This window comes from Macrobrachium rosenbergii, chromosome 9, assembly GCF_040412425.1.
Source record: "Macrobrachium rosenbergii isolate ZJJX-2024 chromosome 9, ASM4041242v1, whole genome shotgun sequence".
Lineage (NCBI taxonomy): Eukaryota > Metazoa > Arthropoda > Malacostraca > Decapoda > Palaemonidae > Macrobrachium > Macrobrachium rosenbergii.
This window is the reverse complement of record NC_089749.1, coordinates 30,691,552-30,706,349: the sequence shown is the minus strand read 5'-3', so window position 1 is coordinate 30,706,349 and position 14,798 is coordinate 30,691,552. Positions and strand designations below refer to the sequence as shown.

Here is a 14,798-nt window from a genome sequence, read left to right as displayed (position 1 = left end):
ATATATATATATATATATATATATATATATATATATATATATATATATATATACATATATACATACATACATACATATTCACACCACATCCATATCCAAAAGGTAATAACAAATAAATTTCACGGTTTGAATAAAATATTTCTTTATTCCAAAATACTTTGATATTTCAAAATCCTCTAATACAAGCAGTGCTCTGTCCTACCATTCAAGAACGGTGGCCTTTCAACCTCACCCCAATAGGCACTTTGGCACAAAGTAAAATGCTGCAAATATAAGAACAAATTTGAAAGCATTCCACAGGGTAAGTTCTAGTATTATAATGTTGGATGTTCTCGTACTGATGGCTTCGCTGATTCAAATGAGCAGGATCAAGCTGAAACCATCAAAAAAGATATCGGTCGTTGTTTATGGTCCTTCAATTGTGTTACCAAAAATTGATGAAAATTAGGTTAATTTCGAGAGATGCAATTGAGTAAGTAGATTTTGAGAACTGACAATAAGGGGACAAGATTTTCCACTGATATGCTTCTAGAATCAAGTAAGTATCACAACAGTGACTTACTGCATTGGTGAGCCTGATTTACGGAGAGAGGAAAATAATAATAATATTAATTACAATAATATTTTTAAAAATTCAAATAAGATATTTTCTGTTGAACATTTTCTTTAGATAAATTTCCATACCTGTCGATTCGCACACAAAAGCAAATGACAATCAAGAACCATACTATGATTGCTGTTGTCTCCAGGGCATTAATGAAGAAATTCATTTAACAACTTCAGTCTCACTCAATATTCTTTGCTACTGACGCCACAAAGATACTTTGATATTTAATGCCACAAATTCAGCAGAGTTTTTAAAACAGTCAATAACTTTGAAGCTGTATCACAGGCTTCATCTTTGGTATAATCATGACATCCCTGATTCATACATACCTTGTTCCAGCTAGTTTCATATGCACAAATTCACAATATTTAGGTGAATATCAACAATATGCACACTTTCTTTTTAAAGGTTTCTAACAGGATGCCCTGTAATAAATATCCACAGTATATATATATATATATATATATATATATATATATATATATATATATATATTACATATATTCTTAGTTGCGCTAAGATTGGATTTCAACTGCACCTTTCGTTCGAACTATATCGACTTATGAACCATATGCATTTATTTAAAAATGAACATAGCAATATCAAAGAAGAAAAAGCAGGGTAAAGTCCTTAGATGTAACACAACATTTTCTAAAACACGGTAAACGGAGGGAGGCAATTCTGTTCTAATGAGGAGCACAAACCGTTCATAATAGATGGCAAACTGTAATGAGGCCTCGAACTTGCTAACTCTGAACACTTAACCACTGATGACAACCTCCTGGTTCGTTACGGCTATGAACCGTTTTGCCTAAATGTAACATCTTAATGCTATATTTACATTTGCTTATACGATAAAACTCTGAACTTTAAAAAATATATTCATATATTATCTAACAGTTAATGCTATTTACACCACGACTGCAACAATTAAACAATGAAGATTGTCCTTCTCACAATGATCTCAAAATATAATCTCAAGATACATGAGACGCGGAAACAGTTTCAAAGCCCCTGGCAGTGACGTATATAGGACGGAATGACAATGCACATTCACAATTAACTATGCTAAAAACACCCTAAGAATATATCAATAAATAATCAACAAGAAAACAAAAACAAACTAACAATATGGAAGTAAAACTTTTCTTTGGTTGTGTACATTAATATGATAACAGGTAAGATTTTCATGGCAAATGATACAAAAAGACGAATTTCCACAAAATTTGGCTAAATGCAATTACGTCGTAAGAACGGATATAATTTCACCTCGGTCGTACAAAATATTCTTAAACTTAGAATTTGTTGTAGCATTTGTTTTCACTTTTCTGCCATGAACATCAATGCCGTCATCAAGAGTTATCTGACAGAAGTTTTACTATGTAAGTTTTCATCACTATTCTAAAAACAAAACAATCCCTACAGTAAAGAAGTATGGTTGAGTCTCAGAGAATGGAAGTAATTAAATTAGTTTATAATGATGGGATACATAAATCAATAAACTACTTTAAATTCTGGATCAGATTCCAATAGTAAGTCAAAGCAAAAGTAAATTTTACTAAAATCAAATCACTTTTCTCAGGTTTAATTTTCAAATGATTCGCCTGCAACGACTTATGAAATAATCTCACTGGTTACGAGCTCATTAACCAGTGACAATATAAAGCTTCATGGGAAATGGCATTTAAAAGTAAGTCACTGAGACGTTCCTGGGAAAAAGATAGATGCATAGATTTATAAATAAAAAAAAACATAAACACACACACACACACACAGAACAAGCGCAATTTTGTATCTTATTTTCAATTACTCTAAAAGTACACATAAGGCTAACGTGCTTCAGGACGGTTCTTTTATTTGTGATTTCAGTGAAGCGCATTATGAGACTATATTCATCTTATAAATATCGTGGTTAGCACTTCATTTTCGGAAGATATGTTAGGCAGATCTGTAGTTTCCTGTATCTAATTTCTGGATGATTCATAGTAAAATAACAGCCTTGTGACCAACAATGGGTCATTACAGAAAGAGGATAAAAACACTGTGAAGTGAAATTTTGACCGTCAAAGATCAAACGCTTGAGAAGTAACGGGTGAACTAGGCCTAACCTTTCTTGCGTATTAGCAAATTCATAGTTTCCTCCTCTTTGTACACTTCCAAAACAGCTGACTCGCATACATGTGAAGACTAGTAAATGAATTGTTATGTAAACTCATGAAGACCTCGATGGTGTTTGTATAGAATATTTTCCCGAATCAGATTTTTACTGTAGAGAACAGGGCTGTAAATCCCGCCCCTGCTTTAACGCCGAAAACCTGACGGGGGACGAGCTCTGGTGTACCACCAGATCCCTTATACAGCCGACGAAGGACCCGCGGAAGTGTCCTTCTGTCCCCGAAGTGACCGACATCCCGGGATAAAATCCTCCTGTAACAGGATACAATAGCTGTTGGTTCCTTGGATTAGTGATCAATAAGAAAAAAAAACTGTTGCTTCACTCAAACTCTAGGTTGTACCTCAGTGTTTCGTTACCTTAGTTTTTCGGTGAATTTACAAATAACTTTATCTTTAGCTTAAAAATGTTTTATTTATGAACTGATTTATTAATATTTATTAACTATTTATTTGAACTGAAAGTATTGACTTAGTTCGTGAAGGAAGCCCCAATGAACTGTTCAAACCTATATTTCAGTGATTATTCAGTTTAATTAATTATTATCTGTTAACTCAGTGACATAATTGAGCATCAGTTAAATCAGTTGTAAATGAAACTTTCTTCAGGAAGTCATTAATTGCAGAAATATTCCTGACAGAGAATGGCTGAAAAGTAAACAGAATCCAGTAAATTTTAAGAATTCTAAAGACAACACAGTATATTACACTGTCAGCAGTGCTGGTATGCAAAAAAAATGACTGATAGCACTTCTGGGGTAACTAGCTAGGTAGGAATGCAGGTAATTTTAGACAACATCAATACAGCTGTTAGTTTTCACCTCTATAATGCAATAGCTCCGTAAACCAGTGAAAAAGGATATCTTTTCCCCCGAGTATTACATTTACAAGAAAAATTCACATACCAACGAAAATGATTCCTTTGGGATCATTCAGCTGGATGTAGGACCCAGGAATCCTTCCTTTGATCGCACGACCATCAAGGAAAACGGTGACAGTTGCGTCCGTCCGTGCTACCACCAGACTGTGCCAAGATCCGTCCGACACCACAGGACCTGAAGTGACGAGTTTTCTCAGACTTTTATATAATGAAGATTCATGGTATTAATATTCATCGATTCAAGCATGAGCCATTAATTTTCCGGCTGCTACAGTAGATGAGTACAATTTTAGTCATTGTCGTTGATGCAAAGGTTTTTTTTTTTTTTTTGGTGGTGGTGGGTAGGGGTAAGGGGTGGCTGCCTTTATCAAAGTCCCTCTAACAGTGCAGGAAGACCGAAAGCGGAAAACCGGGACTTTTATATTGAGACAAAAAAAGTGGAGAATATCGTCTGCTTACATATTGTAACTTGTTAATCTTAAGACAGATAGCAGACCTACAGTAATTATATTCGCTAATTAAGCATTGGCATCAATGAAGACTACACACCAGTAGTGGTGAGCTGCCCTGCAGATCCTCCGCCGAGGTACCACACCACTTTTATTTGGCCTCCAACCAAACCCACTCCCAGGTAATCTTCCCCAGGTGAGTCGACCTGGAGTTAGAAAACACATGTTAATGGACGTTCTTAGTGGAAATGTATCTTACTTTCTTAACTTCAGATTTTCTATTTAGATATTTCATCGATCTATTTTTTCGTTCAGTCTTTTCCATTTATTGCATCTATTTTCACCTCTCCTCTCCAGAGGATTAAGCCGTAAAGGGACTTCGTGCTAAAATTGGCGGCCAGAGAGTCGCTGTCCGGAACCGGGTTACCAAATGGACCAGGAAAAACAACCGCGAAACTTTCCCCACTGAAGCGGACTGAAGAGATTTCCTTTTCTGAAAAAGATAGAATGAGAGAAACATGTAACAAATGAAGCTATACAAATAAGTTCTTTCTCTGTAAATAAATTAAGAAACATCAATGCAGTACATGAGATATATGGCAAATTTTCAGTGTGAACTAAGGAGAAAGGCTGCTGCGTAAGTCTTAGAAATATTTTCTGTTACTTTTCGTAAACTAATGCATGAATATTTACTAATTTCATCATAAAGGATTTAATGATGCTGGGGTGATCAATGAAAATGTCAATAATAATAATAATAATAATAATAATAATAATAATAATAATAATAATAAATATGGGCGCCGTGGCAGAGTGGTTTAGCTCATCGATGAACTGGTTAAGCAACATTGGATGGATGGGTGACAGCTCTCCTCGGCGATGACTCCATGGGTAAGGATCTTTACCATAATTTCCCCTACTCTTGATGGGGAAAGGTTCAGCTATGGGTTAAATAGCAAAACTCAGCAATGATGGAAAGAAATGAAAGAATAAACGATAACAACGTAAATGGAACCACTGGCAACAGAGGAGCTTCGCCCGGCATCCAGGTACACAACCCAGTTGACGGGGAGGACGGTCAGGTACTTGGAGGTCGTCATCCAGCAACTGACCACCACAACGACAGTAACCAGCAACCAGAGACTGGAGCTATAGAGGCAAACCAGAAGAAATGGACAAGAGAAGAAAATAAGGAAATATGGAGATACTACATCAGAAGCAACCCGATTGAAAGAGGATACAGAGGAAGACTGGTCAACATCTGGAATGAGAGAAATAACACCCCTCAAAATGAACAGAGGCTGGCAGACCAAGTAAGGACAAAAGAAAAAGAACTGGCTCTCCACAACAGAGAGGAACTGGAAAGAGAAATAACACCCAGCAACAAAGGACAAGAAGACGAACAAAGAGACAATGACACAGAAAACAACAGGAATGATGAGCTACCAAACAACGACACACAAACCAATGCTCGGACAGTACATGAGACAGACAAAAGAACTGGCCAGCGATGAAACATGGCAATGGCTACAGAGGGGAGAACTCAAGAAGGAAACAGAAGGAATGCTAACAGTGGCACAAGATCAGTCCCTAAGAACCAGATATGTCCAAAGAACAATAGATGGAAATAACATCTCACCCATATGCAGGAATGTCCAGCGCTTTCACAGAACCAGTACAAAAAGAGGCATGAATCAGTGGCAAAAACCCTCCAGTGGAGCCTGTGCAAGAAACACCAGCTAGTTTGCAGTAATAAGTGGTATGAACTCCAACCTGAGGGAGTGATAGAAAACGACCAAAGATCCTCTGGAACTATGGTATCAGAACACAGTACCCATAATCATAGGAACACTAGGCACGATCCCAAGATCCCTGACAAGGTATCTGGAAAAACTAGATGCCGAAGCAGCTCCAGGACTCATGCAGAAAAGTGTGCTACTAGAAACAGCGCACGTAGTGAGAAAAGTGATGAACTCCTAAGGAGACAGGATGCAACCCAGAACCCCACACTATAAAAACCACCCAGTCGAACAGGATGACTGTAATAGACCAAAAAAATAAATAAATAAATAAAAACAATAACAGGCTTACCAAGCTGAAATAATAAAAACAACAGAACAGAACAGAACAGAACTAATTGATAAATGAATTAAGAAATGGATGAATAAAGGAATGAAATGGATAACTTAGCAAATAAACAGAGAATTGTGCACAGATTACCAACCAGCCTGGCACCGTTCACCAACAAGACCCGGCGGACAAAGACACTGATATGGGAGATCATCTGTGGCGTCATGAAGCTGCCTCTTCTTCTTCTTCCTCTTTTTCGCGCCGAGAGAATCCCAGGGGATGCACGTCGACCCGTTGGTGCACGAGTGATCCAAACAGGCCTTCGATAGCTGACATCGGGCGCCCGTGTATTCCTATCAGTAAAGAGATTCAGCATAGGTAGCGTGATAATTTTTAAATAGGGATAAAGAAAGAATACTCACAGTCTTTCATCATTAGTGTGATTTCATTTAGATCAATTCTGTCAATCTCGCTCACTTTGAAATTTACACACACACAGAATACTTACGTCATCCATAAACTTATGTTACTAAATAAATTCCATCAGTCCGGTTCTAACTCTCTCTCTGATAGTCACAGAGAAGGAGACTAGAATCGTCAAAGGCCTGTGAGTGAGCGTGTGTGAAAGACACGCGCGCGCTAAATTTTATGAATACTAGTATACTCTCTCTCTCTCTCTCTCTCTGAAAATCTCACAAAGAGATAGAGAGACCAGAATTACAGAATCACAGTATTAAAAACAATATCGGAGTCAGACTTGCTACGTCAGCATACCGGCGTACAGCTACAGACGAAGGTGTCCCCGACAGGAGTACAGGTGCCACCGTGTAGACATACGTGTCTCCCGCAGGCCGTCCCGTCGCAGTCAGTGAGTCCAGCTCCTCTTACGATGTCTCCCCCAAGGGGTGCTGACAGATCGTAGTCGTGGTCGTTGATCATGACCTACGAAACGAAAATATGAGTCTCTCAGAGATGTGGCTAATGACAAGAAACGAGAGAGAGAGAGAGAGAGAGAGAGAGAGAGAGAGAGAGAGAGAGAGAGAGAGAGAGAGAGAGAGAGGAGGTGGTAACAACAATATGACAGTAAATGTGAGATAGAGGAGGAATAATATTTCGCTGTTAATGTACATTGTTCTCTCTAGTATCTCCAAAGGTAACTTATTATTTGCAATGAATCAGATCAACTACCTCCCTCACGCAGCCCCGAAAAGGAATTCGACTGGCAACTGGACCGACTGCCGAAGGCACCACGGACAGGTCAGGAGCTCCCCCTGCATAAAAAAAAGTCATAAAAAGAGTAAAAAGAAAGACATTATCGTTATTTGCTTTTAAATAATCATTTGTTTACTCAAGTATGCATGCAATAAGTGCAGTAGTTCCTAGCTACTTGTACGATTTTTAATAAAATTTACGCCTTTTTTCATGGCATAGGCTATCAAAATATGTCTAGTAAATTCTGACTTAATAATTCATCAATCATAATAAACTGCAATTAACTACAATTCTGGGTAGCTTTCAGAAACGGTCTACAACGAACTGCCCCTTGACCAACCAATGAAAACCTCCGGGTGGACATTGAGCAACGTGTTTCGTGGGTGCGCAGGAGGAGCCGTCGTGGCTCGCCCTTTGAAATTGAGAACAGCATCACTTCCTCTTCTGGTAAAGGTCGCCGACTGCCATTCGTTTAGCGTGACTTTGTCCTGCGACTGAATCACAATCAAGCCCGGAGCTCTCCATCCTGCAGAGAAAGAACTGGAATGAAAGAACCTTATAGATTCAGAATATGTCACGCACTCTCGGACGACAAGAAATTTTATAGCATTTGGTCTTCTGGTTCTTTACGTTTGCAATGAAATTGATACATTTTTGTTTTACTGAAGATTCATTTTCTTGAAATGTTGCGGTCAAAGTTGCTTCTGTTAATCAATCGAGGAAAAAGAAGGTCATTTTTAGTATAAATAACCCTCTTCAGTTTTTCTTCTTTTTCAACTAAGAAATTTTTTTCTCTCTCTCTCTCTCTCTCTCTGTGTGTGTGTGTGTGTGTGTACCCCGCAGAATTAACAATAATAGACATGACAAACCACTGCCAGTATAATTAACAGACTGACCAGCTGATAAATGAAGACACCACCTCACCTAAGTGATAAGACAGCTGGAGAGATCCGTTGACAAGAATTAAGGCAAGAAAGTCTCCCGGCTGGGCCCTCGGAAGCGCAAGAAACAGAATACCATCCTTGTGGGAAGGCTTGAAGGATATTCGGACTCGGGCTTCGTTCCTGAGATTTCCAGCTTGCAGGCTCAGGAAGGATTTCCTCCCCGAGAACATTGGGTCGGTGATGTTCACCTCTGTAACGAAAGATATAACTTATTTGTAGAGTTTTACCTGGCTCTGTTTTTCCATTCTTATAGGCATTCTTCTTCTTCATAATAATAATAATAATAATAATAACAATAATAATCATAATAATAATAATGTACAAGTAGAAGACTCTATCTTAAACATTCATTACAAATCATTCTGTAAATGGTTTTTCAATTTTTGTTTAATTACAGTACATCCTATCTGGCACACAAGAGTGATAAAAGGTGCATAATATTCATACTTCAATTTAAAAGCGAAATTCTCGCAGGAGTTTACTGGTACAAAATGTACAAGCACGTTATCTGGAATGATCTGGATAATGAACTCTAAATGGAAAACAGTAATTAACGGTTGCCAGAGAAAAAGGGGCAAGAGACAGGTCATTGTACAGTCGCGCAATGTGCCGGAAACAGAACATATAGGCTGTGATCAGAGCCCAAGCCACTTCCCCACCCTTCTTGGACCTGGGAGTGATTGCTGGTGACTCAGCAGGTAGTATTACAGGGACCGCAACCCCATCCCCCATCCTTTTTTCACATCAAGCCATGCGTGGGTTTAAACTCGACCCACCACACACGGATCCCCAGGAGTTACCTTTAGCTAACGTGAGCTTTCAGTTACTATTGTCGTGTAGATTTGCACATATTTACATTTAGAACACTCAAATCCACAGTTTTTTATATATATATATATATATATATATATATATATATATATATATATATATATATATATATAATATATATAAATAAATATATATATATATGTCAAGTCATACAGTACTATTAGTTTGTGATTTCGAGGACAGTACTTTAGTTTCTGATTTCGAGGACTGTAGTAACAACTATTATGGTCGTCAACGAGTTAGACTTATTCCTTCGTGGCTGAAAAAAGGTATGAATTCATCGGTACTTGATGAGAAAAAGGAATGAGATTTTTCGACATACCTTTCTCGCACAATGGCCCACTCTTTCCTAGCTGACACAAGCAAGAAGGGCGTGACCCTCCGACCATACAGGAGGCCCCTGGGCTACAGGACCCTCCCCCTCCGTCGTCGCAAACATGGCTGGGAGTTTCGCACTGAGGTCCTTTCCAGCCAATGGCGCAGTCGCACCTGGAAGATGAAGATCAAAGTTAGAAGAAACGGATGGCAGAGTGGTTTATGGATTTCTGCGGTGACGTTACAAGAGCTATGGTCATTGACACTGGAGATATCCTCTCACTATAAACAATCCAAATAAACAATTTCCGCGAAGGAATATGAAGGAAATTTTGAATAAGAGAGAGAAAAGAGAGAGAATAATGAATGCAAACGATGTCTTGGGAGACATACAGACAAAATACAAGTTACAGAGGAGATAGGTTTTACCAGGGGCGTAGCCAGGAACTTGGTAAGGGGGCCAGTTTTGTGAAAGATGAACCAGGAGGGCGCAGCGCTGTGAGCAACAAGCCCCTCCCCCGGGAAAATTTTTGTTTTTTACCAGTTTTAGAGTCCTTTTGATGCACATGAAATGTATATTTTTGACATAGCCAAGAACTAGTATTAAGTCTTTCATCTGGTGGAATAACAACAACAACAACAACAATAATAATAATAATGTAATAATAATTATACTAATAATGATAGTTTTTGCTGTTTTCCCTTAAGATTAAAGATAATTTCTCATTACACATCACTTTCATATCTCAGTATACAGACACTTAATACCTACACATTTTTTTAGCAGAACAAGGAATAAAAAAAAATTCTACAGTATTTTATTTATTATTTTCTTCTGTGTTGTGCCCTCTTACTCATCATGCAAATAATGGTGTATCTCATCACAACAGACAAGAGGAATGAGCGCTCCACACATCAGGTCGTCACAGGTCTAGTTGCTAGAAACTGCAGAAGCTGCCTAACATTACGCAGCTGTGTACATGCCTTAAAAGCAGCAATGGCAGGAAGGTCTTTCATGGGCAACGCTGCTTTTCCACCTCGTTCCACATTATTAATTCAGTAGCCTATATGTAATTCAAAACTTCCAAAAGCATCTATGATGACTTAACCTCACGAGTCACGAGTCACAAACGAACTGACTGTTGAATTACCAATTTACCATAACATACAGAGAGAGAGAGAGAGAGAGAGAGAGAGAGAGAGAGAGAGAGAGAGAGAGAAGGTTAAGTATACCTTAGTTTAACCAGACCACAGAGCTAATTAACAGCTCTCCTAGGGCTGGCCCGAAGGATTAGATTTATTTTACGTGGCTAAGAACCAATTGGTTACCTAGCAACGGGACCTATAGCTTATTGTGGAATCCGAACCACATTATAGCGAGAAATTAATTTCTATCGCCAGAAACAAATTCCTCTTATTCTTCATTGGACGGTCGGAGATTCGAACTCGGACCAGCAGAGTGCTAGCTGAGAACGGAAACCACTCTCCCAACGAGGAACTGAGAGAGAGAGAGAGAGAGAGAGAGAGAGAGAGAGAGAGAGAGAGAGGTATGGTTAAAAGCAATATCAAAGTTCATTTTCTTGGTTAATGGATTACCGATACTAAGGTCAAATGTCAGCAAGAGTATACTGACAAATACGTTATGAGATGATCTTGCTGCTTCACGATCATGTTATGCGACTCTCCACGTTTTAACTTAATATGCCCAATCTGCATTAAGTATCTATTTTCCCGTAAGTGTGTTTGCCATCTCTCTCTCTCTCTCTCTCTCTCTCTCTCTCACTAAGGTTAATCTTTTGTGACTTGGATGGATTATCTGTTTGGTTTATCCCGTTAATCTTTTGCCCTCATTCCTAAGATCTTGCTCTCTCTCTATTTTTTAGCTTTTTTTCCTAGATCTGTCATTTAGTAACTCAGACCATAAGGTGGGGCATGTGTCCCCTGTGCCCACCTCTGGCTACGCTACTGGGTTCTACTGCACTTTGGTAACGGACAACGCATACTCAAGTTAGTGATTCCTGTCTTCTCAAAAGTTACTGGATTTTGTATATATACCTTCTGCTACACGTGGAATCCGGATCAACTTTAGCCAAGAAACCTTTATCTAACATATACGTATTATTAATCAATTACACTTCACGTCGAATATTCAAAAGTCATTTGAGAGTTCTCCCACTGCCTTACCCGAGTGAGTCATATGCATATCTTATATTCTAGACCAGTGGTTCTCAAGCGGATTATTCCAGGGGCCGCATCGGCGGCCACGCGATGTTGCTGGTGGCCGCACTAAGTACAATCAATATAAAATGTGGCAATAAGTTCTCATCCTCCATAAATGGCTTAATTATAGGTACCTACAAAAATGTCCAATTACAAGTAATCTAAAAAATAAAAACAGAATGCAGACAATAAATTTTATATTCATCTTTTAGGTATGATTGAAAAAGAAATTCTTGTGCAGGCAATCAGTTTATTATCCATTATTCAAGTAACAGTCTTGATATTCCTTTTTCAGATAACAGTTTTGAAAAAGGGAATTCTTGTACTGTTCTCTCTTCCAGAGCAAGCCCCAAAGCTGCTTCACGATTTATATCAGTCAGCTTGTTGAGATATTTATTCTTAATGCAGTGCAGTACGCTAAATGACCTCTCACAATAAACTGTTGCTGGAAATATTGACAACAAAAGAATGGCAATAGTGGCAATCTCTTTAAATGGATCCAGATTATGTAACTTAAACCAGAATTTCTCAATCGTTGCGGTCTTTTCATCAAAAAATCTTTTAAGCTTTTCATCATTGCGTAACTCTAACATTGAAAATTTTACATTCTGCTAGTTAATTGATGAAACACCAGGAAAAGACGATCATCTCATTTGCATTAATTTGAAATCATTAGCCTTCATTTCTTGAAAAGGAGGTGAAGCAAAAGACATAGCTTTAAAAAACTCAAATTCTTCAAATCTTTCAAGAAGCTCAGTAATCATAGTATCGAGTGATTCCCTTATTTTCAAGTTAGTTTCAACTGCATCGTCTGGAAATTTCTCAAATAACTATCTAAAGAGGGGAAATTGGAGAGTCATTATTGACCTGTGAGGCCAGGTCTTTTAGCCGTGTTTTTAAGTCTATTTGTGGGTATTATTTCACTTATTAATTGCTTTCAACATAAAATAAGGTTTTTCTGTTGTATTATGATGTGATTTGAATGAATTTATTTCCATCGCTCGGCAAATGATATACTGTATACAAAATTAAATTACGATCTAAGCTAAGGGCAAAACTGTGTTTACTGATTACAGTTTTGCCGTATTAGCTATGGAGAGGGGGCAGTATTCTGACAAGTCGTAATTTTATTAATTTTGTATACAATATATCATTTGCCGGGAAGGATAAGTATTCATTTGCGATGGAAATAAACCTCGAAATCATGTAAATCACATCATAATACAACAGAAAAACCTATATTTTATGTTCAATTAATGTCCATAAATAATATGGCATCAACTACTCTTAAGCTCCTATTTTGTAGCTGCTTATTAATAGAGCTAAGCCTTGGTAAAAAGTCCTTCAAAAATAGAGTGGAACATCTAACATTATCATTTCTCAAAGTTTCTATAAAATCATTGTGTTTCTTGGTCAATGCATGCAAAAACTCATCATATAATTCACAAAGGCGTGTAACACTATGATCAAAACTTAGCCATCGAACATGGTTGTAATTGAGTGGCACAAATTAGTTTCACATAGTGATCCGAAAGAATTAGACAATACACCGCTAGTGTTTATCACATTGATCACTTTCCTCACTAGAAGTTCAACATCATCAAAATGCTTGATAATAGTTTTACTAACTAGACCTTCTTGGTGAACAATACAGTGGGAGCGAAATATTTCACCTTCACAGTCTTTATTAAGTAAACTGAGTACACCATTTCGTTCACTTTTCATAACAGCAGCACCATCAGCAGCTGCAGCACACAAATTGTTCAATGATACATTCAACTTATTCAAGCTGTCTTTGATTGCTTTATGAATGCTGACTGCATTCGCCCGTCCCTTTATTGATGTCAAACATAAGAACTTCTCTGCAAAGTCTTTTTGGTCGACGTCATAATTAATCTTACACATATCTACATTTGATTTGTTTTTGTGATATCGTTGCTCTCATCCAAACACGGACTAAAAAATGGGCGTTTGCTAACTGATATGCTCACTTCCTTGCTTATATACATCCCAAGTTCATCCATTCTTCGTTGAATGGTGTCATTGCTGAGGGCCATATTACGAAATACTTTATTTTCAGGTTCAACTTCCATGACAACCGATTTCAAAAATTCACCTTCTGTAAATGGCTTCCTATGTTTCCCTATCATATAACTCACTTTCAGTGATCCCAAATACAAGTGATCAGCGGTTGTCAGAGAAGTAGCTAATTTTCTTTTTCGACAAGCAAAATCAATTTTGAAGTCGTTAAGAAGTTTCTTTCTCAAATCTGGAGTACACCACTTTTTTTTTACTTCTTCGTCATGAGTCTTATAATGGCGTTGCATTGCATATGATTTAATTTGTTTAATTTCTGCACTGCACACTACACAGATTCCTGCAGGCTTCTCAGAATTTTCATTGAACACGACAAGATAAATTTCTTCCCATTTTTTATGGAATTGTCTTTTTTCTTCCAAAAAAGTACGACTACGTTTAGCTTCTGGGAGACAGTCATCCGAAGTGGAGGGGTGTCTGTCCTTCAGAAGTGGAGGTCTAGGGTTTATTGCCCCTGGGAAAAAAATTTCTGATATCCATTTCAGAGACGCTTTGGGGAAAAGTAGTGACAAAGCAAATCAACTTTCTTCAAAGCAGCAGCTCCAAACTCACTGAAACACCCAGTCCTTTGAGCAGATTGCTAAGACGTATGGACAGCATGTCACGACTCCACGAAACTGAAGGACACGTGTCAACAGTCATACGTATGAACAACTGAAATACGATTTCAACCACCAAACAGGTATGATATGCTTTGTAAACAATGGAACTGGTATTATACAGACTGAAACCCAGGTCTCTGGTTAAAGTTAAAGAGATAATAATAATAATAATAATAATAATAATAATAATAATAATAATAATAATAATAATAATAACAAAATTAGCTCTCTCTCTCATTTGAACCCTTTTTCCATTGGATGATTAAATTTCCCTTGGTGGCCGCATTAAATTTGCCCGGTGGCCGCACTTGAGAACTACTGTTCTAGACTATCACACAAAAAAATAGCCACTCAGTATTGCACTTTGAAAGCTCTCTCCACAGAAAATGCTTTCTGTAT

At 37.8% G+C, this 14,798-nt stretch overlaps 1 protein-coding gene across 1 annotated transcript in view; it reads right to left on the bottom strand.

The window, feature by feature from the left end:
- Positions 1-1,201: 1,201 nt before the first annotated feature.
- Positions 1,202-14,798, bottom strand: part of LOC136841671 (protein eyes shut-like) — an 82,959-nt gene continuing 69,362 nt past the window's right edge. The window contains exons 19-28 of the mRNA XM_067108862.1: positions 9,488-9,654; positions 8,315-8,524; positions 7,731-7,916; positions 7,367-7,449; positions 6,953-7,120; positions 6,333-6,531; positions 4,453-4,601; positions 4,209-4,314; positions 3,685-3,834; positions 1,202-3,034 (exon numbers count right to left, since the gene is read on the bottom strand). Of these exons, the coding sequence (XP_066964963.1) occupies positions 2,871-3,034; positions 3,685-3,834; positions 4,209-4,314; positions 4,453-4,601; positions 6,333-6,531; positions 6,953-7,120; positions 7,367-7,449; positions 7,731-7,916; positions 8,315-8,524; positions 9,488-9,654 (1,582 nt within the window). The 3' untranslated portion in view covers positions 1,202-2,870. The remainder of the gene's footprint in view (positions 3,035-3,684; positions 3,835-4,208; positions 4,315-4,452; positions 4,602-6,332; positions 6,532-6,952; positions 7,121-7,366; positions 7,450-7,730; positions 7,917-8,314; positions 8,525-9,487; positions 9,655-14,798) is intronic.